This window comes from Antechinus flavipes, chromosome 3 (assembly GCF_016432865.1).
Source record: "Antechinus flavipes isolate AdamAnt ecotype Samford, QLD, Australia chromosome 3, AdamAnt_v2, whole genome shotgun sequence".
Lineage (NCBI taxonomy): Eukaryota > Metazoa > Chordata > Mammalia > Dasyuromorphia > Dasyuridae > Antechinus > Antechinus flavipes.
In genome coordinates this window covers 455,576,979-455,599,659 of record NC_067400.1, presented here as the reverse complement: position 1 = coordinate 455,599,659, position 22,681 = coordinate 455,576,979, and the positions used below count along the sequence as shown (strand labels likewise).

At 36.3% G+C, this 22,681-nt stretch overlaps 1 protein-coding gene across 2 annotated transcripts in view; it reads left to right on the top strand.

Moving 5' to 3' along the window:
• MTUS2 (microtubule associated scaffold protein 2) overlaps window positions 1–22,681 on the top strand; it is a 451,993-nt gene that overhangs the window by 228,462 nt on the left and 200,850 nt on the right. For both annotated transcript variants that reach the window (XM_051986519.1, XM_051986520.1), the window contains exon 5: window positions 20,534–20,632. In XM_051986519.1, the coding sequence (XP_051842479.1) occupies window positions 20,534–20,632 (99 nt within the window). The remainder of the gene's footprint in view (window positions 1–20,533; window positions 20,633–22,681) is intronic.

Below are 22,681 nucleotides of genomic sequence, written 5' to 3'. Positions count from 1 at the left end.
AATGTGCTGGAGCCATCTCAAAAGCTTGTTGTTAAATTTGAAATGAGAGCATTTACAATTCAGAAATCTTTAGGTGTTTTAGATAAAGACTTGATTTCTTGTTTTGTTGATTGTATAAACTTGAGAAAGTGATGGAGAAAATGTTAATGCCAATCAAATTTAAAATCAAGTATTAGATTCCTTTTCCCTCTGAGAACAAGTTGTTAAACATTTGTCTCTATTCTTCTGTTAGAAAGTTGTCAGTTAAATATAAAACTGTCTGTAAAACAATACTATATTCTTCCATGTCTTGTTGACATGCTAGGATATCTTCTTTATGATAAAATGTAATGTGGCCCAGTGAAAAGATCAGTGGATTTGGATTCAGAAGATCTGAGTTTAGATATGTCCTCCAAAATTTACCATGTGTGACCTCCCTTTCTAGACACAATTGGTTGCCCATATGTAAAATAAAAGAATTGAGCTAAATTGTCCCAAAGGTTCCTTCCAGTTCTAAATCTTAGGGTCCAGTAAATTGTAACAATAGCCATCCCTGCTCATAAGGAAAATTTACTAACTCATAAGGCAATCTTATGGGATTCTTTTGAATGAGAATATTTAGTTCTAAATGGGACTTTTGGTGGGATTAAAAAAGTAAACTTAGTTCCAAGAGTTTCATTTTTTTTAATCAACCATCCCCATAACACCCTAAAGATTCAAAGAAAATTATATTATCAGCAATTAAAATTTTATTTTAAAAACTTCTCCAAGCACCAGCATGTAATGTTAGTGTATATATAGAGAGGCAGACACACACACACACACACACACACACACACACACAGAGACAGAGAGAGACAGAGACAGATAGACAGAGAGAAAGAGAGACAGAGACAGTCAGACAGAAAGAGAGAGAGAGAGAGAGAGAGAGAGAGAGAGAGAGAGAGAGAGAGAGAGAGAGAGAATGCTGTCTCTGATGAAGCTGATAGTCATCACTGGTCTTCCCACCATTGTTTCTGCTTTGGATAGTGATAAAAGGTTCTCCATCATGTTTAAGGTATGAAACCAAGAGCCAAGAGCTTTTAAATTCTGTCTGGCCATCTGGCAGGATGCTAATAGCCAGCATTCCAATTGCCTTCTCCAGCCAAGTCCCAGCCAAAATTTCTAACTCTGATTAAGGTGATAGAGCCCAGGCTATATACCAACTCTGGCTCTTGGCAGCCATAATTATTTTAAACTGGGCTAACTTTCACCTAGCCATGTACTTATGGGGATGTATTATAAACTTGGAGGTATATAAATAAAATAAGCTCAAGCTAACTTTAAAACTATAAATTAAAGATCATTCTTATTATAGAGGGATTGCTACACATTATTGGCATCATTTATGAATCTGGAAGAGGAAAAAAGAAATTGTATTTAATTCACTGGATCTCATATAATTTTTATAGGCACTTGAGTACTAACAGAGGTAGATGTTCACTGTTCATAAATTTTATGAGTGTGTAATCCCAAGTGTTTCAATGCCCCATATAAAACCATCCTTTCTCCAAGCTGGTCAAATATTTCTTACCATTATTGGAGTTGACTGCAATGAAAAAGTCTAAGAGGAGTTTTGTTGAAATGAAAAACTTTATGGGGCTGGAGATAGGGCTTTTTGGATCTGTGATTTCATTGGTCTAGAAAACTCCAATAAGAATTTATTTAGCATTCATTGTGTGTTACTTATAAAACTATATGTAAATGTTAGAAATGCAAATATAAGCAAAAAGAAAGATGACCTCTGCCCTCAAGGAGCTTACATTCTAATAGGGGAAAGACAACACACAAAAGGGAGAAAGGATAAAGTGAAGTTCATAAAGTCAGAAGCACAGCCACAAGAGGAATAAAACATGATCATCCTGGATCCATTTCTATTCTATCCAGATAGAACTCACCAATGAGAAAATGAAGCTAGTATAGTAGAAGGAGGTTCCAAGTAAGGAAAGTCCCTCTGTTAATGCAGCTTAACCCTTTCTCTGTAATTTAGGGTCTAGATGAGTTGCCTAGAACATCTGGAGATGATTGATTACCCAGATTACTCTGATTACATCAGAGAAAGGACTTATATTAGTCAGTTGGTAGAGAGAATACCAGCAGCTCTATCTGACTTTTGTTTCTGTCTTACTCTGGTGTACTAAATAAGCTTCTTTCTCTTAGAAATAAAGGTCTGTCTTGGAAATGTTTCCACTTTACAGAGACATTCAGGATGGAATGGTCACGACTTGGAAGATTCAAAGCTCTGAGGCTCTGGGGAGATTGCTCAGGCTGCCCTGGATACCAGGAGTTAAGCTAAGGTCTCCCTGAGGCTAAATCTGAATTGGTCCATTTGTCACTTTGAAGCCAGCAGGAGGGGCACCAGAGACAGGGTTGGGAAAGTATAAAAGTGAGAAGAAGTGTTTAAGAATAATGTTTGAGGAAAAGGCAGCAAAGTCGCCTCTATGCCCCTTTTTGAGTCACAGATAGAGAAATATGATAAAGGTGATAAATATAACCCTGGATAAGAGAAGTTGGATGCACTCATTGCTCATCAAGTAGCATTTGTTCTATGTATCTAGAAGGCCTATTTACTTCCCTTTTACTACTGTGAAAATAATTTTTTTTTATATATTTACTATCAGCAATAGGAAGGTGGTTAACCTTCCTAGGAGTAAGGAAGGAAATAAGAAAAAGAACTGATGACCCCAAACTACAAAGTACAGTCAAGTCATAGATTTAGATAGAGCAGGGGATAGCCCTATATGTCTTAGCCTTGGGGCTTGGCTCTTCATCCCATCCTCTCTCCCTCCTGCATTATACTTGGCCCTGCCTGAGGCTTTATTAGCTCTGTCTAAGGAGGTTTTTTTCCCTCTTTTCCTTTGTCTTTTGAAACTTCAGTTTCAGCCACAGTTTTCTCAACACTGAGAATCAACTTCTTACAAGACTACAAAGAGAGGCAAGATAAAAGATAGGTAAGGTGGGCAATTCCTTAAGACACACATGCAGAGGACATTGGGATATTTTTAAATATTTAGGACAGTGATAACTGAACCTATGATTTCATGGTATTGGGAACTTCCAGGTAGAGGAACTCCCTTCACCAAGCCAGGTTGGCCCCTTCTTTGAAACTTAGATCCTTTCACAGCCATCCAGGGAACTAAGACATTAAAAGATTTTCTCAGGATCATGTAGCCACTACATGATAGGGACAGGCTCTTCTAGACTCCATGGCCAACTCTATCCACTATGCCATGGTACCTCATGTTTTTAATATCTTTAAAAAATTTTTCATGCTAAAAATTCTTCTCTCTCTGATGCACATTGTATTAAGGCAACAACCATGTGTTACAGAGAAGGCTCAAAGCTACTGGTTGGTAACACACTTAAGGTGATAATTTTTTGGCCTTGCCAAAGTTGTAAACTGTAAAACGTTTAGCCCAGATTCTGCTAGCATCCCTGCTTCCCCAGTACTTCAGAACCTGACTGACTCTACCCACCCTTCTATTTATTGGCTCTTGGTACCTGGGGCCACATTGGATTTCTCCTACTCATCCCAATTAGGACACTTACTACCTTCTGATAGAAGTGCATATGAGCAGTTGTGTAGTCAAATTATAGATAACAAGAGAAAGAAAAAAAAGAGGTAAGATGACTTAGGGAAAAGACAAGTGGGTGTAAAGTCTGTTGACCTGAATTCAAATTCTAGTTTTGACATTGGCTATGTGACTATGGGCAATTTAATTATCTTTTCTGAACCTCAATTCCCATACTTATAAAATGGGGACCAGAGTGTTATCTAAGTATCTTCATCCCCATTTTGCAAGTAAAGATGTGTGTATATATATTATATACAGAGGGGGGGGGGGGAGAGAGAGAGAGAGAGAGAGAGAGAGAGAGAGAGAGAGAGAGAGAGAGAGAGAGAGAGAGAGAGAGAAGAGAGAGAGAGAGAGAGAGAGAGAGAGAAAGTAGAAAGAAAGAGGGGGGAGGGAAGGAAGGGGAAAGAAGGAGAAGACAGAGAAGAGTTATTGTTATTGCTTAAGAAGAGTCACAGACTGTATAATAAACCCATGAATGAGCAACAAAACTGGGCAGAACTCAGCTTCAAGCATTACACAAAGATTGGTCCATTAGCAGTTTGGGGGGCTGGGAGTGGGAAGAGAAGGATTTTTATTCAGGTAGTAGAGTTATGTTCCTGAAATGCTTTCCTCCACCTCCTGCTGCCTCACCCTCTGCCTTCAGCCTCAAGCCCACAGGGGGCCAAACAGTCTATTATAGTTGAAACGCTGTAAAATAATCACAGAGGAGGAAGACAAAGTGTAAATGGTTGTAGAACGGTTAAAAATATTGGGGGCACGTCCTCCATGGCTGTGAAACTTCCAGAAGCAAAAGGAATTGTTTTTTTTTTTTTCCCAGATAATCTAGGAAGCATCAGAATAACACGGGCATTCTCTCACCAGAGAGGGCAATATAAATAGAGCACATATTTGTACCAGGCTGAAGCTTATCTGGATGGTTTAAAAAATAATGGGAGATTGACTAGCAGGAATGAGATGGAACCTCTCTCTCTGGCTTATGGGGGGATGTGGGGAGGGGTGCAGAAAGTAGGCCACTGGAATGCCTGCTCTCATTAAAAATATATATACTCTTTCCAAAGAGGCTGCCACACCTGTTATTTTAACCAGCCTGCTTGTCAGCGAGGAGGGGGCCAGCAGCTAGTCCAGGGTAATGAATGCAAATGGCCTCTTCCAGCAGATTCCCCATTGTGAGTGTAGGCACTCATGTGTTTCTGGAAGTCTGCCTGGTGAAAGGTAATGGTCCTGGAGAAACATTGTTATGCAAATAATTATCAGGACATGGTCTGATTTTCTAGCTGAGTAGGAGGAGGAGCGCAGAATTACAGTTCCCTCTTTTGAACTTTGCCTGAATCTTCATGCTCTCGTTCCCTATTTGGATGTAATGCCATGGATGAACCATCAAAGGTACTCCTGCAGGCTTTGGATATGTTTAAAAATGAGTGTGATGGCGTCAATACATATTTAATGCAAGAAGTTTACATAAAAAGTTCCAGTGGCAGGTGATTTGTCATTCGGAGATCTGGGTTTCAAAACTAGTTTTGCTATTCATTAGCTGTGTGACCAAGGACACTTCACTTCATCCCTCTAAACATTCATTTTCTCTTCATGAAATGAGACTCGTACAATCTTAGAACAAAAGCTGAAAGGGCTTACAGGGAGGATGATGATGATGATGATGATGATGATAACTAGCATTTCTATACTGTCTCCTACACGCCAAGCACTCTCCCAAACACCTTATAAATGTCATCTCATGTGATTTTCACAACCCTGGGAGGGAGGCACTATTATTACCTCCATTTTCCACATGAGCAAACAGGCAGACAGGGATGAAGTGAAGTGCCCAGGGCCACAGAATAGTAAGCATCTGGAAATGGATTGGAATTTAGATATTCCTGATTCCAGATTCATGTTCTATCCACTGTGCCCCCACATTTTATCTGTGAGGAAACTGAAACCTAGGGAGTTGTGATTTGCTCAGGATCTCACAAAAAGCAATCATAAGAGATGAGGTTTAAACTCAGAGCTAACAAAATAAAATAAAGGTTGTGAAGTAATTGTTCATTTTTCAGTCATGTCCAATAACTTCATGACCCCATTTGAGGTTTCCTTGGCAAAGATGCTGGAGTAGCCATTTCCTTGAAAAGATGCCATTTCCTTCTTCACTTATGAAGAATTATGTAAATGTAAACTATTCTCCATATTAGACTGGATGTCATAGGAAACAGGTATGAAAGGTTTTGAGCCAAGAAGTGACTGAACTCTCAGTTGTTTGTTAATGTATTAGAAGGGAAGGAATCTGCGTTCAAGGAGAACAGATAAGAGATTTGCAATAATCTACATATGAGGAAATGAAGACTCTTAAAATCAGATTAAGAATAGAGAATAAGAAGAATTATTCTCTTTGCCTTTGTTCTCAATACATCCTCTTTGACTCTTGGAATCAGTGGATCTGATATTACTCACCAACAATGAGAGCTGGTATTTGTATAGCAGGCTCCTTGGAAGGATGGCCAATTGCTGTATTTTGAGAATTATATCATGATTTCTTTATCCTTCCAAGCCAACCTTAACTGATGAGCTGTTTGGTTTTGTACTTGTACTTGGCAGGGTAGCTAGTTATTTCATGCTCTGAAAACCCTATACATGCAAATATTTTTCACAGTCCAAAGCTTAAAACAAGCTTCAGATTTTGCTCTCCTTTCAACATACATACAGATGAGGCAATTGAGACTTAGAAGAGTTAAGCGACTTGCCCAGGATTACACAGTTAGTAATTTTCTTTGGTAGGATTTAAACTCAGGTTTTCCTGATTCCACGACCAAAACTCTATCCACTGTAGCAACTAGCTACCTGGTTACAGAGCAAATACCATTTAGCATTGGTACCTCTGCCAATTAAACTGAAGGTACAGACCAAAAAAACAAACAAACCCCCCCCCCACTTTATCTCTTATGACTGGTCATTTCCCACTGTTGATTCATGTTGAGCTGACAGTTTCATTATATTTTAGAGGACAAAAAAGTCCCAAATAAAAACAGAGGAGATAAAGTCTAATATCATATCATTTGATATTTGATAAGGGCAATAGCCCAGAAGTTTTCAAAGATAATTTTCACATCAAGTGTTTGCTCTCTAGCTCCCTCTTTCCCACCTTGGACCCTGGAATGTGAGCCAGACCAAAGTGTTTGCAGAAAAAAATTGTTAAAGGAGGTTTATCTGGGATCAACAAAGTTAGAATGTAAGGAGATGGTGTCAATCTGTCAAAAAAAAAAAAATATTTATTCAACATATACTGTGTTTAGTTCTGAGGAGACAAAGAAAAGCCAAAAAATGGAACCTGCCCTCAGGGAATTCACAATCTAATGAGAGAGACAACATGAAAATGACTAGATACATTTAAGATATCTGCAGAATAGATGGAAACTAGTCTCAGAGAAGAAGACATTATTAGCTTAGGGAACAAAGAATATAGGAGCAATGGTATGGAACTGCACTATCATATCCCTCATAGATAAACTTCTCTCCCAGATTAATTATATTTTAGTGTTTTACCTACTTCCCTTTTTTTAGAACTTTGATTTTATCTCTGTAGTACAAATGAATCTGCTCCCCCACCTTCTCTGTTATCTTTCCTTTCCCTGATGACCTGTGACGAAAGCAAACTGGAACTAATGCCTAGTAGAGTAATACCTAATTCATTGTTGATGGAACTGTGAATTGATCCAACCATTTTGGAGAACAATGTGGAATTATGCCTAAATTGTTATTAAATTGCTTCTTCCCTTTGACCCAACAATACCATTATTAAGTCTATGTCCAAAGATAATTAGGGGAAAAGGAAAAGAACCTATGTGTTCTAAAATTTTTATAGCAGCTCTCTTGGTGGTGGCAAAGAACTGGAAATTACAAGGATGCCCATCAATTGGGAAGTGGCTAAACAAGTTGTGATATATGATTGTGATGGAATAATACTGAACTACAACAAATGATGAGCTCAGTGATCTTAGAAAAACATAGGAAGACCTGCATAAAATAATGAAGAGTGAAATGAGCAGAATCAAAAGAACATTGCATATACTAACAACAATATTGTTTTAATAATGACTTTGAATAAGTCATTTTGACTATTATAAATATCCAAATTAACTATAAAGGACATAAAGAAAGATACTATTTGCATCCAGAAAATGAACTGATAAGTAGAAGTATATATAGAATAATTTCACATTTATATATGTGTGTGTGTATAATATGTATACACACACAAAGTGAGAGAGTCTAATGGCAGCTATTTCTAGGATTTGAGGCAGAGAGGAGGGAAGAACTAAAAGAAAAATGGAAATTTACATGATAACTTTATTATATATTTAAAAGGAAGAGCAGATTGTACATAATAGATTTGCAGTTTCAAGTGCAATCATCTTTATACTGTGTTATGGAAATGCTTTTTATTCCATAAATTAAAAATAAAGTAAGAGGAAAATGGCTTGTAGAGTGATACATGTTTTTTATTTTAAACATTCACAGTCATAGCTGGGAATTCTGGCACTGATAGCAAATTCATCTTTGGATTAGGGGAAATGTAACCCAAGAGTTAGAGGGCAAGTGGAGAGTAAGAGAGTGAGATAGAAAAAAGGTAAGGCTGTTATGACAGAAGGTGGGTACTGTTATTAGTCTTATGGGGCCAGCTGAGAATCTTAGGCTGAGGGCCAGTACTAAGAGGACACATGCCTGAATATGGATGCCCAGGAGTACCCAATCAAAAAGAACTTCCTTGACTTCTGTTCTTCCCAGTTTCTTTTGCCACTAAAAGATCTAACCTGAATTGTACAATATGAAATTTAATGGGGAATAAATGTAAAATTCCATACTTGGCTTTAAAAAACCCTCAACATACAAGTTGCTGGGAAATATAAGTTTAATATAACATGCCATATTCCTTGGACAGGGCATTTTCCTTTGAGTCAGTGCTGTTAACTTGGTCATAGAGTAACAGACAAAGGAAAAGACTTTGCAAAGTTAAAAAAAAAAAAATCAGGGGCAAGAAGATGCACTTGCTCTTTACAAGGAAAAACAAAGCCTTAAATGAAAATAATAACTGAAGTATTAATCCAGTTATTAACCTTCCTTTTTTTCCTTTTAATGTTTTCTATACTGATTCCAAAGGATCAAAGATGAAATATTATATCCATTATAGAGAGGTGATGGATTTGGGGTGTAGAATTTGGATTATTATATGTGTATAGATAAGTACATTTAATATAGTCCTATATAAATATATGTATGTATGTATATATATATACACATATGTATGTGTATATATATATATGGATAGATGTATAAAGATATACATATATATACCTATACACTGTATACACAGGCATTAAGGAAATTTATTTTGCTTGATTATGCTTATTTATTATAAGAAATGTATTTCATTTTTCTTTTTTTAATGGGATGGGGGCTGGCAGGGAAAAAAGATAAGTTTTTATTCATTTTGAAAAATAGGAAAAATGGGGTGCTGTAGACGTGGAATGTTGTACACACCTTTTCAGATAAAATCACTATATCATTAATTTTGCTGTACTGCTTTGCTTTGTGACAAGTGACTTCTCACAAAATTGGGAGTAATTTGTAAATGCTGGTAATTTAAAAAACACATCAATAAAATTGGTAATAAATAAGACATTCAAGAAATTGAAAAAACTTCAGTTATAAGGGACTAGAACATGAAGACCAACACCATCACAACCACTTGCTAATTTTTTTAGGCTACAGAATCCTCTGAATTTCCCCAGTAACAATGGCTACTATTAAGTTCTCCCATTGCTCTTTAACTAACATACTTTTACTGTTCTACCATGAACATTCTATTCCTCCATCATTTTCATGGCATTGCCCTGGGAATCCATAGGCTATAGATTTAAGCCTCAACAGGAGGTTATCTTAGTGAAATCTCTATATTTTACAGATAAAGAAATTGAATCCCAATGAAGTTAAGTGATTTGTTCTTCTGTACCTCAATTTCTTCATCTATAAAATGGGGACAATAATGGCATTTACTTTCCAGGACTGTTGTGAGGATCAAATGAGATAATAATTGCAAGACACTTAACACAGTGTTTGATACACAATCCTGACTCCGAGCTTAGCACTCTACCACTGTATCACCTACTGCCTATATACAAATGTTAACTGTTATTATTATTATTATTATTATTGTATTACAATTTGTATACATAAACACACTTACATACATATTGTCTCCTCTGGTGTAATGCAAGCTTCCTGACAAGAAAGATTGTTTCATTTTTGGTCTTCAATCTCCCTGAACTTTCTTTGAGTGGGAATTAAACGCCTCCCAAGACCATTTGTTCTACCTTTGGACAGTCTGAATTATAATTGGTAGGAAGATTTTTCTCACATCCAGCTTAAATTTGCATCTTTGCAAATTTCTTACCCATTGTTCCTGGTTCTGCCTTCTGGTATCAGACAGAATAAGCCTTTTTCCTTTTCTTGTGATAGCTTTTCTTGGAAACAACCTTCATATTTCCCCAAAATCTTCTTTTCTCCGGGCTAAATACATACATATCCTTCAACCAGTCATAATGACAGAGACCTCATACACTCCACGATTTCAGTTATTACCTCTCTGGGATGATCCCTGTAACTAAATCTATAGATAACATAATCTACATATTGTATATATGTATGTTTGTATATGGACACATGAGTGTACACAGTCTTTGTTTTTGTGGTGTATATGAATATATATATGAATGTATGTGTTATATATACATATTATATGCACATATTGGTATATCTGTATCATGTGCATGCATTGTGTACATGTGTGCATGTGTGTGGCTGTATATGTGCATTGTGTATCTCTATATGTGTACATATCTATATGAGGATATGTATTATGTATCTGTTATATTGTGTGTATATTGTGCATGTACATATGTATATGTGCATATTTGTATAGATGTATGTCTATATTACACACACGTATGTGTATGTGCATTTTGCCTATACGAGCTCCGTAGGGCTCTAAGTTCCTATATTTCATCTATCTGCCAAAACTTTGCAACCACCACAGTTAAGGGAAGAAGAAGGAGTAAGCATTTATTAAGTGCCTACTACGTCTCAGGCACTATTAAATGCATTTTTTTTTAACAAATATCTCATTTGAGTCTTACAATTCTGCAAGGTAGATGCTATTATTATACCCATTTTATAGCTGGGGATGTTGAAGGAAACACAGCTCAAATGTCTTGCCTGTGGTCACACAGTGAGGAAATGGCTGAAACCAGATTTTAGCTCGGGTCTTCTGACTCCAGACCCAGTGCTCTGTCCACAGCTCCACCTAATTGCCCCAATGTATTTATAACTAAACTGACCCAGACTCAATAGGGCCATAATGAAACTCATGTTCTTCTCCCAGATACCTGCCCTTCTCTCTGATTTCTCTGTTTTTAGTAACAGGATCTTAGAATAATCTACATTTTTTCTTATAATTCTTCCAGTAAGTGAAGTAAGTATGTAAGTAAAGCCCCTCTATATTACATGATAACTGCTTATCAAATAAGAGTCCTGGGATATTTGCCACTGGCATTCCAATATATCGTTTAGTTGCTTTTTTCTCCGAGTTTGGGAACTCATAGGGGGCAGAGTACATAGAGCACTGGGCTGGGACTCAGAAAGACCTGAATTTAACTCCAGCCTCAGACTAGCTGTGTGATCCAGGAAAGTCACTTAATCCTCGTTACCTCAGTTTCCTCATCTGTAAAATGAACTAGAGAAGGAAAAGATCAACTGCTCCAATAACTTTGCCAAAAAAATCCCAGATGGGGTCATCAAGAGTTAGATATGATTGAAATGATCGAACAACAGAAACTTTATGTATGAGGTTGGACCAGGGGTCCTCAAACTACGGCCCACGGGCCAGATGCGGCAGCTGAGGACGTTTATCCCCCTCACCCAGGGCTATGAAGTTTCTTTATTTAAAGTCCCACAAAACAAATTTTTTGTTTTTACTATAGTCCGGCCCTCCAACAGTCTGAAGGACAGTGAACTGGCTCCCTATTTTAAAAATTTGAGGACCCCTGGACTAGACTATACTGGCTTATTAAAAAATGGTTTATTCCATGGCATTTGCTCAGAGTTGTCATAGACAGTTGAATCACTATTCTATCTTTTTTTTCCTTTTCCCTGGACCTGTGATTTCTTAGGTTTAGAAACTACTTTCCTCAATGAAGATCTGCAATTTGTCTGTGACTTCTAATTTTGAGAGTGACCTGTGAAACTCAGAAGTAAAGCTGCCTTGTCCAGGGTCACATAGCCAATATGGGTCAGATGAAAGTCTAGGATTTAGCATCTAGGATCCCCAGCTGGACCAAGCTGCCTCTCAATTCTTCTTATACTGCCTTTTATCTAGATTTTCATGGGACTTTGGATATGGGAGAGATTGCTTAGTGAATGTGCTTCCTTACAGACAAATGTTTGTGCTCTATACATCTAGTGATGTGAGTGGCAGTTAGCACTCGTAGGAAAATTAGTGAAAAAAAGGCAAATCCTTCTTTCCCTTTTTTGCTAAGGGCTGGGAATATTGTATCTATTGTTAGGCAGTAGGTGTGTTGGATAACTATGCTGAATCTTTGTGTGTCCTTTTTTTTTATTCTTTGTTGAAAGATATGATGAATTACTGAGGGGGGAGGAGGAAGAAAGATAAAGTTGAAACCAAAAGTAATATAAAATAATCAATTTTTAAAAAAAAAATTAAAGAAAATGAAAGCACAGTAAAAACTAAGACAATGTGTATTCCCATTCTCACTTAACTTACTAAACTTGAAATGAAATTTAATATTTGGAGTTCAGATCTATCATCTCTAGACTCCAGCAGGGTAGAAAAAGAAAGTTAAATTTAGAATAAGCCCTAGATCCTTCCTCACCACTTGCTGTGTTTGTGACGGTCTTGAGTAAATCACAAAGTTCTGGATCTTCATTTTTTTTCCTTCTATAGAATAAGGGGATTAGAAAAGGCAACCTTGAAGGTTCCTTCTGATCTAAAGATCTGAAACAAATAAAAATGAATGAAAATTTCTGTTGCCACAGGGAGTGACACAGTGCTGTGCAAGGAATCAGGAAGAACCATTCAGTGTGTCTCAGACAGTTAGCTGTGTGACTCTAGATGCAGGGGTCCTCAAACTTTTTAAATGGGGGACCAGTTCACTGTCCCTCAAACTGTTGGAGGGCCAGACTATAGTAAAAACAAAAACTTTGTTTTGTGGGCCTTTAAATAAACTTCATAGCCCTGGGTGGGGGGGATAAACGTCCTCAGCTGCTGCATCTGGCCCGCGAGCCGTAGTTTTAGGACCCCTGCCTAACCTCTCTTTCTTTCTCTGTAAAATGGATTTAGTAATAGCACCCACCTTCCTGACCTTTCATTCAGTATTTGTGGTAAAGGTCAAATGAAATAATAATCACGACTATCATATACTGAATAATTTATATATGTTAGCTATTATTATTCATTGTAATCATATTCTAAAATATTAGCATGTTCAATGACATTCATTTCAGGAAAGTTCATTATAGGGATGTCCTAATTATGGTTTGTGTTTGTAATTTTGTTTCTTCTTTAATGAAACCAGTTTTATAGAAAGAAGTTTCTTAATCTCTTGAATTAAAGTGAATGTAAATCATCTATGGATTTACCTAATTATATTTGCCTTTTTTGTGGCTTTCTTAAAATGAAGCTGCCAGAGTGAGAAAAGCTTAAGCATATGTTGCATTCATTTTGACACATAGATGGCCTTTCCCCTCTTACCTACTACTTATTCACATTCTTTCAAGGCCTCATAGATCATACAATGTCCTAATTCCCTCAGGAGACCAGATTGTTCTCATCCCAGAGAATCCATCATATTCCCAGCTTTGCTCATTTTGTCTCAAACAATGTGTGCCAGGATTTCTCATTACTCACCAAGGACATGACTCGTTATGATTATTTGCAGGGAAGGGGGAAGCTGGGGAGGGGAAGGAGAAGAAAGGAAGGAAAGGGTTTACTGTAAGGCCTTTCCTGCTTCTGAATAATTCACTTCCTTTCCGTCTGTTTCATCTAGGCCTGGGAAGGATAAGATTCACTATGAAAATATGCTCAAAAAGAATTTTTCTCCAAACTATGACCAAATAATCACATCAAAATCATGTTTAAATTTACTTTTGCAAGTTCTTTTCAATGGATTGCTAGTACTAAATGGATTCGGAGTTTTACGAGAGCTTATATGTCAACCTAAACTCCTTTTCTTGTAAATAAGTAAATAAACTAAGACCCAAAAAGGTGGGTGACTTGTCTAATGAATCAATTTAGTCTTTAAAATCAAACAATTAAATTGGAGCTATGATCTTGGATAAGTCATCTCACTTCTTGGGACCTCAATTTCCTCATCTATAAAATCACAGAGTTGTACTTAATCTTCAAGACTTCTAAGAGTGGTTCTAATATCCTGTTATTCTAAGATTCCTTTAGACCAGGGGAAAGAAACTCTGATTTTTCTAAAATTGGTATTACTTGTATATTATATGGCTGCAAGACATAGAATCCAGTAATCTCTAAAGAATTGAAATTTGAGATGCTAGAATGATGAAAGGGTATAAATAAGTCTGTATATGTCTTTTCTAGGCAAATTTTGATATTTTTTGTAGTGACTTATTTGGAAATAGCTTGTTAAAATATACTTAATTAAAATTTTAAAATGTGTTGTAGTGGTTCATTAATAAAACGTTTTAAATTTGCATCTGAAAATAAATAGTCAAAGTGGAATATTACAGCTGGCAGTGACATTTAACCACAGAGATTTAAATGAAGAACAGGACATCAGAGAAATACTTGATAGGAAGAAGAGCAAGAGTGGCTGGGATACAATCTGCCTGTTAGAGGGAATATCCAAATTCACAAAAGCACAGTTCTGTTTGATAGACACTATCTAAATAGCTTTATAATCTAGATTACTATACTGCCATATTCAGGCTATTCCTTACCATGTTGCTCCATCATCCTAAAATAGACTTTGGTAGGTTAGTTTTTTTTAAACTCTTGTGCATTGCCAAACTGACTTTATTGATCTTCCCCATGTTCTGGAATTCAACTAAGTCTGTCATTTTTCAGCTCATTTCCATTTGTTACATTTCTGTATGTTTCTCTCATTTGAATCATTTCGATTTAGATTGCTTTCCTTTCTTCACTCTATTCACTTCCTGTAAATCTCACCTTGAAATGTTGCCATTCAATTTATCTTAAAAATGACATCAAAGCCTGTTTCCTAACTACATCATCCATTTCCCTGTTATCCCTTTACAGTAACATGACTATAAGAATAATTACTTGCATTGTTACTTCTTTTTAATTTCATCCTTCTCTTTGCCCCACTCCATCATCCTTCAGTGACCTTGTGCCATTATTTCCCTAGTCTGTGGAATGCTGCTGGAAAACCCAAGCTCCATGTCTTGTGTTCAAAGGCTTTATGGGGCTTATACTCATGCTGCTGGAGAATTCTATCTATTTCCACTTCTGTTGCTTTATCCTCCTTTCTTCTTAGCCTGTTTTATTAACCCTGGAATTTACCTTCCTGGATTTTGCTTCCTATTATGTTAAAATCCAATGCAGATTTATTTTCATTTTCTTTGGAGTGAGGAAGGAGGTGATCAATTCAACTCAATTCAATAAGCATTTATTTAAGTCACGTCAAAAGTGTAGAGTATCTTCTAATCATTATCTTGAATTTAACTTTTGTTGCATAGATTGTCTCTTTGGATAATACTGAATTGTACATCACACTGTATGTCCCATTTAGTTAGATTTTTTTTTAAAAATGGCAACCTAAAAAGATATTAATCTAGACTGTAGAGCCTTTGAGACTGTACCTTGTAAAATAATCTGTATTTATTCTCACAGCTCCTGTATTGAGGGGCTTTTGCTTCAGCAGTCAGAAATGAAATGATGGTAAATCTTGTTTTTCATAACTTGTTCAGAAATGAAGTACAAAAGATGGTTTTACTGGGATATCGTGAATGTCACTCATTTTGCTGGGAAAGAGGCTAATCACAGATGAGGATCTGAGCCTTTACATTTTCTTTTTCATCATCTGAACTTCTTTTTACAGATCCCCAACCAAGTGTATCTTTCAACTTGGGGACTTCTGAAGGCTCCTGGCTATGTTCTTTGTTATTAAGTATTTTGGAGTAATTTGTTCTGGGTTGAATTGCCTTAAGAAATTATTTTTTAATGTCTTAAAAAATAAATGTCTTACATAAGTGACAAAGCTTTATACTTTCCAAGTTAATGGCCCCCATAACTGAGAAAAGAATTGAGAGTGTTTTTCTTCCTCCCCATGGACACTCTTAAACCACCTCCAATTTTGTCCTTGGAAGATAAAGAATTGTCTTTGTTTATAGCTTGCCTGTGACTTTGGTATAGCTCTAAATCTGTGTACAAAAGGTGAGTGAAGTTTAGCTGCTGACAGAGAGGGAGATGGAGGCCCAAGCAGAGGGAGTAGTTGTGTGTGTGTGTGTGTGTGTGTGTGTGTGTGTGTGTGTGTGTGTGTGGTAGAATTTCCTTTCTTTTAGCATGTAGTATATACTACGGAAAAGGAAGAGGAAAAAACCCAGCAGCTTCTAGGGAGAGGCTGGAGTAGATAGAGAATCAGAAGGAAATGGTATGTTTCATTTGTAACCATCAGACACTGACACAGACCAAACAAATTATGTCTTGATTAACAAGAGACAGGATTTTCCTTAATGACAAAAAGTCAGCTTAGCTCGGCTAGGCCCTCAAGGAAGTTGGACAAAATTCCCTTAGACTAATACTGGAATCAAACCCTGAGCTCTTTAAGGAGAGGAAGAGGAAGGACAGAGAGAAGGAGGGGGGGAAGACCTAAAAGTTCTGGGAAATTTCTATGAAAGATAGATTGTCTAAAACACAGGCTGTCAGTGGCTCTGTAGATCAATTTTTCTTGTGTGAGTTTGGATGGGGGGAAAATTGACAACTTTATTTTCACAAATCTCTAACTGAAATTTAGCACAACTTTATTTAAAAGCAATATTATAAGGTTTTACTAAACTATCAAAGAGGTCCATAACACCGAACAATTCGGAACCCCTTCTCTAGAATCCATTTAGATTTCCTGGGGCTGCACTGTGTAACGGAGCTCAGGAAAATGAAGTTTGAAAGGAAATGCTTCAGAGTCAGAGCTTACTGACATTTCTATTGAATCTATTGAAATAAATTTCAGGCCGACTTCCCACCTGTCCTTTTAATGGATTGGAGGCATTTGAAATGTTTGTGCTTCCTACTTCCCAAACCCTACTTCATACTGAGAAATGTTATGCACAGTGACGCTTTCATCAATTTAGCTTTCTAGTTATATATTTCCCTGCAATTATAATGGCTTTCCATTCTGGTTAAGGCCTGAAAAAGACTCAGGTAGAGGCTCTGTGTACTATGGAGCTGACCACTACTTAGATCACCCCAGGGGAGGTAGGTGTTACTGATTTAAGTGGAATTAAGTGATTCTGGGGCTAAAGGAGTTGAGAGAAGGTCGATTCTCTCTTGCTCTGACAGGCTATAAAATATTAAGTCGTTGACCCTGCCTTGAAAGGAGCACTGAAGTGGCACAAGGACCATGGAGCAAGGAAAGCATTTGACTACCACAGCACTCCAAGCCTTCTGAGTTGATAAAGCAGAGGTTCCTTACCTTTTCTGGTCCAGAATTACCTGGGTTTCAGCAGCCCTTCCAAAACCCCCTATTCAATATGATTTTCTTTAATCAAAAATAAATAAATAAAGTAGAAGTCCAAGTCACGCATCAAATCATGAGATTCCTTTCCCCTCCCCTTCTACTTTTCAGCATCTTTTTAAATGGACTGTCTCCATCATTAGATGGTAAGTTCTATGAGAGCCTGCCTATCTTTGTATCCCCCGTGCCTAGCACAGTGCCTTCCCACCTTCCAAACCCCACTTCAAACTAAGAAATGTTATGCACAGGGACGCTTTCATTAATTTAACTTTCTAGTTATTTATTTCCCTGCAATTAAAATGACTCTCCATTCTAGTTAACGCTTGAAAAAAGACCCAAATAGACGTTGTGTCTACTATGGAGCTGACCATTACTTAGATCACCCCAGGGGAGGTATGTGTTATTGATTTAAGTGGGATTAAGTGCTAAGGGATAGCTGGCATTTAATAAATGGTTACTGACTGACTAATTCATGAGCAATCTTGGGAAGCTATGGAACCCTTCTCAAAATGTTTTTAATTGCAGAAAATAAAAAAATGCATAGGACAAACAAACCAAGTATGTTGGAAAAAAAGATGTACAATTAATCCTCAAGATTTTTAACTTTTCCAAGTTCAAACATGTGCATGATTTTATTAGTAACCTCATCTTTACTTTTGCATTGGCAACATTGCAAATTCAAACCTATAAGCAGTGGAGAGAAAGAGAGAGAGGGTGGGGGTGGGGGGGGCACGATACACACAAATTTATAAAGTGACTGGTATCCTGCTAGGATATATTATTTCAAGCCAGTATCTCCTTCACCATCTCCAATGCCATCCACCAGCTATGAAAGACAGTTGAGACCTTGCCAGTGTTGGTGTTTTTTGACGTCATTCCCTTAATCCCAGCAACTTCTCCCTTAGTTTTCAGAGGGCAACCAAGGTAGAGAGTATATAGTATATAATACAAAGCATAGTACAATGTCCTCACACCACCATTTGGCACAATGGAAGGTAAGATTCAGGTTGAAAAATGTTTTGGTCGGGGCAGCTAGAGGATGCAGTGGATAGAGAATCCCCTGGAATCAGAAGGACCTGAGTTAAAATGTGATCTCAGATACTTCCTTAGCTATGTGACCATGGCCAGGTCACTTAACCCCAAAGGCCTCACAAAAAAAAAAGTTATAGTTTTAAGAATTTTATTTGCTATACAGTATTTATGATGCTGTACATTACATATGTTAGGAAAAATGATTACCTAAAATCAATAATATTGAGTTTTTATTTTTAATTGAGATGTTAGCCCAGGTCACAGAATTCTAGATTACTAGCAAGAAAAAATGTTTTCCATGTTATCAGTTTTATTTTGTTCACTGTATTTCATAGTTACTATATAATTGTTGTTATTAACTATTAATAATATCAATTATTAATAATAATAATAATATATTATTATATCAGAAAAGTGAATATTATCGGAATTAATGGTTGGTTGTAAAGAATTATATCCAGAAATATGTATTTTTCAACTATCTCTAGCAAAAGATTCTAGTTTGAGGTGATGGTAGGAACCTTCCCCTCTCTTTTTTTAGTTTCAGTGTGTCATTATTTGCATTTTTTACTTTCTTGCTCTTTTCTAAAATATCATTCACAAAAGTAGAGGATTGACTGTAATTTTTTTCCCATCCAAGTTCACAGACTCCCTGAAATTTGAAATTTATCTATCTATAGATCACTTGAATCTTAATAAGACTATGAAGTTAAGAATTCCTGAAATTTAGGAAAGGAAATACACCTTAGAATTTACCATGCATTTAACAACAGTAATGTTGATAGCAATTAGAATGTTTATAGCACTTTAAGGTTTGTTAATCATTACCTCATTTTAACCTAACAACTCTGGGACAGTTTTAAAGATGAGGAAACTAAGGCAGATTAAGTGATGGTCTAAAGTCACCCAACAAGCAAGTGTCTGAAGCTGGATTTAGTCCTTTTTGACTCCTAATCTAAGATTCTATTCACTGATCCTGACATATGTACATAAGAAATAAAAGATAGGAATTGCTTTCCATAGGATAATTTAATCATTTGCCAGAAATTCAAATGTGCCTTCATAAACTTTTCTTACCAAGAACCCTGTGACAAAAGTTTCTATCTAGTTTTTACTTCCTTGGAGAGATGCATTATCATGGAAGAAATCGCCTATTAGGCTTCTTGCAGTGGAATAAATATTTTAAAAGATTAAAATAATGACTCCTTCCAGCATAAAAATACTCTGCTATTCCTTAAAAATAAAGATGCTTTGTGCTTCTCTGTGTCTCCTTTTGGGGTTTTCTTGGCAAAAATACTACAGTGATTTGCCGTTTCCTTCTCCAGCTCATTTTACAAATAAGGAAACTGAGGCAAGCAGGGTTAAGTGGCTTGCTCAGGATCCCACAGCTAGTCTGAGGCCAGATTTGAACTCAGGGATGTGAGTTTTCCGGATTCCAGTTCTGGCACTCTATCCACTCTGGCACATATCTCCTACCAGTCTGCTTCTTAAGTTAGTGATTGCCAGGTCCACTCAATTATCTTCACCCACAGATGGGACAAAGGAGAATGGAATGTAGATCTTGAAGCCCTCCCACTCTGCTGAAGCCAGTTTTATATTTATATTTAAGTGTTGAGGTGATACTCTCACCCACAAATGAGTTACCCAAAAGGTTCTTGGAATCATGTCTGTAGAAAATTAATTAGAATTAGAGGAAATCTCAGGTGAATTGGGGACTTTAGTGATGTTTCAGTCATTACTAATTATGTTTGTGGAGTTTTATTAGCCTTTGTTTTCTGGAAATACACTGATAGAGAAAGAGGACTCATGAATGAGGAAAGGAAATTTTAATCCCCAGCTAAATCTGCAGGGTCGCTAAGAAAGCATAGCCTCCAGACGTGGAGTCTTGTTTCATCAAATAAGAGTCAGCAGTTTACTTGGCCTTTTGACTGCCAGAAAATATATCATTTCTAGTACCAAAAAAAAAAAAAAAAATGAATCTCTTGTTAAAGGAAAGGTGATGATATCCACACCAACAAGTCATCCAAATATTATTTTAAAGAGTTTGCTTTTTATTCAGCTCTATTCTGCACTGACAGCTTATATTATAGTTTCAGGTATAATTGTCCATTCATTTCATTTTCATAGGTTCAAAGAAGGAAGTACAAAAAGATCAAGAAGTAAATAAGCCTGCTGTTTCGTCCCCTAAAAGACTGGCAGCTTCAGCCACGAAACTTCACTCACCAGGTATTTGGGAAGGGAGTTTATTATTATTTTGAGGAACTCTTAACCTTGAGGATTCATCTCCTTCCAGCTCCAGTAATATAATGGTGGGAGCCTTGGTGCATATAAAATTCTCACATTCTGCCAAGGGCATGGTTTTTGATCATTGCCAAGGTAAAATTATTAGCATGGCATATTAACATGGCATAAAAAGCAAGATATCATCACTATGTACCAACATTGGAATACATTGTGTACATTCATCTGGACAAGCAATCTAGAATTGGAAAGTAAACACTTTGAAGAAATGGTTTCCAGAACTTAGATTTCCTATAAGGGAGACACAAAGCTCTATATAGAAAAAAATAATATATGCTGGTTATTGGTAATCAGGAAATCTTGGTTTAAATTCAGATTTGACTAAGCTAACAATTGTTGATTGTGTTTGTTTTTTTAATTCACATATTTTTAAAATTATGAATAATTGTAATATGAGAGTTTAACTCTTAGGATATCATATTATGTTATTGATGAATTTGTAATTTAGAAAAACACTACACATACATCATACTCTGAACAACTGTAAGTTTGCAACCATCTAAAGGATAGAGGATAATCACATAGAGGATGTGATTAGGCTATAGCATATTAGAAGTAAGAAATTATATGAAAAGCATGACAAAGTGTCATCAGAGAAACGCAGCACTTAAAAAAATGAACATATCACATAATCATAGTGAGGAAGAACCCTTGGCCAGCCTCTGTGTTCCATTGGTATCTATCTGGTGCTGTGGATAAAATATTCAAATATGGATTAATTTCAGATCTAGCTACAAGATCCCAAAAAGTCATGTAACCTCGGTCTCAGTTTCTTTGACTAAAACAAAATGGGAATATTGGGGCAGCCAGGTGGTACAGTGGATAGAGCATCAACCCTGAAGTCATGAGGACCTGAGTTTAAATCTGACCTCAGACACTTAACACTTTCTAGCTGTGTGACCCTGGGCAAGTCACTTAACCCCAGTTGCCTCAGCAAAAAAAAAAAAAAAAAAAAAAAAAATGTTAATGGGAATACTAAAAACACCTATAGCTCTCAGAGTTTGAGAATCAATGAAGTAATATTTGTAAAAGGCACTTAGCACAGTGCCTGGTATGTAATAGGTGTGATATATGTGTAGATATATTTTATAATTAACTATATTCCTTATTTTTGTTGTTAATTTGTGTCTGATTTTTTGCAATCCTGTGGACCGTAGTACACCAGGTCTTTTTATCCTCACTATCTCTAAAAGTCTGTCTAAGCTCACATTCCTTGTTTCTCTGATAATTTCCATTTCATCCTTTGCCATCCCCCTTTCCTTTTACCTTCATTCTAACATTAAGGTTCTTTCCAATGAGTCCTGTCTTCTCACTATGCAGTGAAATATTCAAAGCTTCAGTTTTAGTATTTGACTTTCCAATGAATAAACTCACTAATTTCTTAAGTATTGATTGATATTTTATATTTTTATATATTGATATATTTTCTTTACTTATAAAGATATATGTATATAGAGATATATACTTACTTCTTAACCCATCCATATAATGTCAAGAGAACATAAAGAAGAACATCTGGATATTGAGTGAACATCTGATTCAGATTTATGAGAAGACAGACATAGATAAGTCTTACCAGATGAACAGGCCTCTGAGGGGGGTGCAGTCTACATTACTGCAGAGAGTTTCCCAAATCAAGAAGACCATACAGCCATTGTAGGGTTAGAGTTTATCTGTAGATCATAATGCAATTTATAGGTTTTCAGAGCCAAATAAGGCCTTAGAGACCATATAACCAAAATTCAAATTCAAGAATGAATTCTCCTGGGGAAAATAGCCTTACTTATTTTTTTATTATTTAATTTTTAATTTATGGAAAAACAAGAATTTCTGTAATATAGTATAATAAAAAGATGATTGCACATGAAACTGCAAATATGTTATATGCAAATTTCTATTTATTTTAAATATATAAATTTTTAAGTAAATTTTTTATGTAATTAAATTAAATTTTTATGTAAATTATGTAAATTT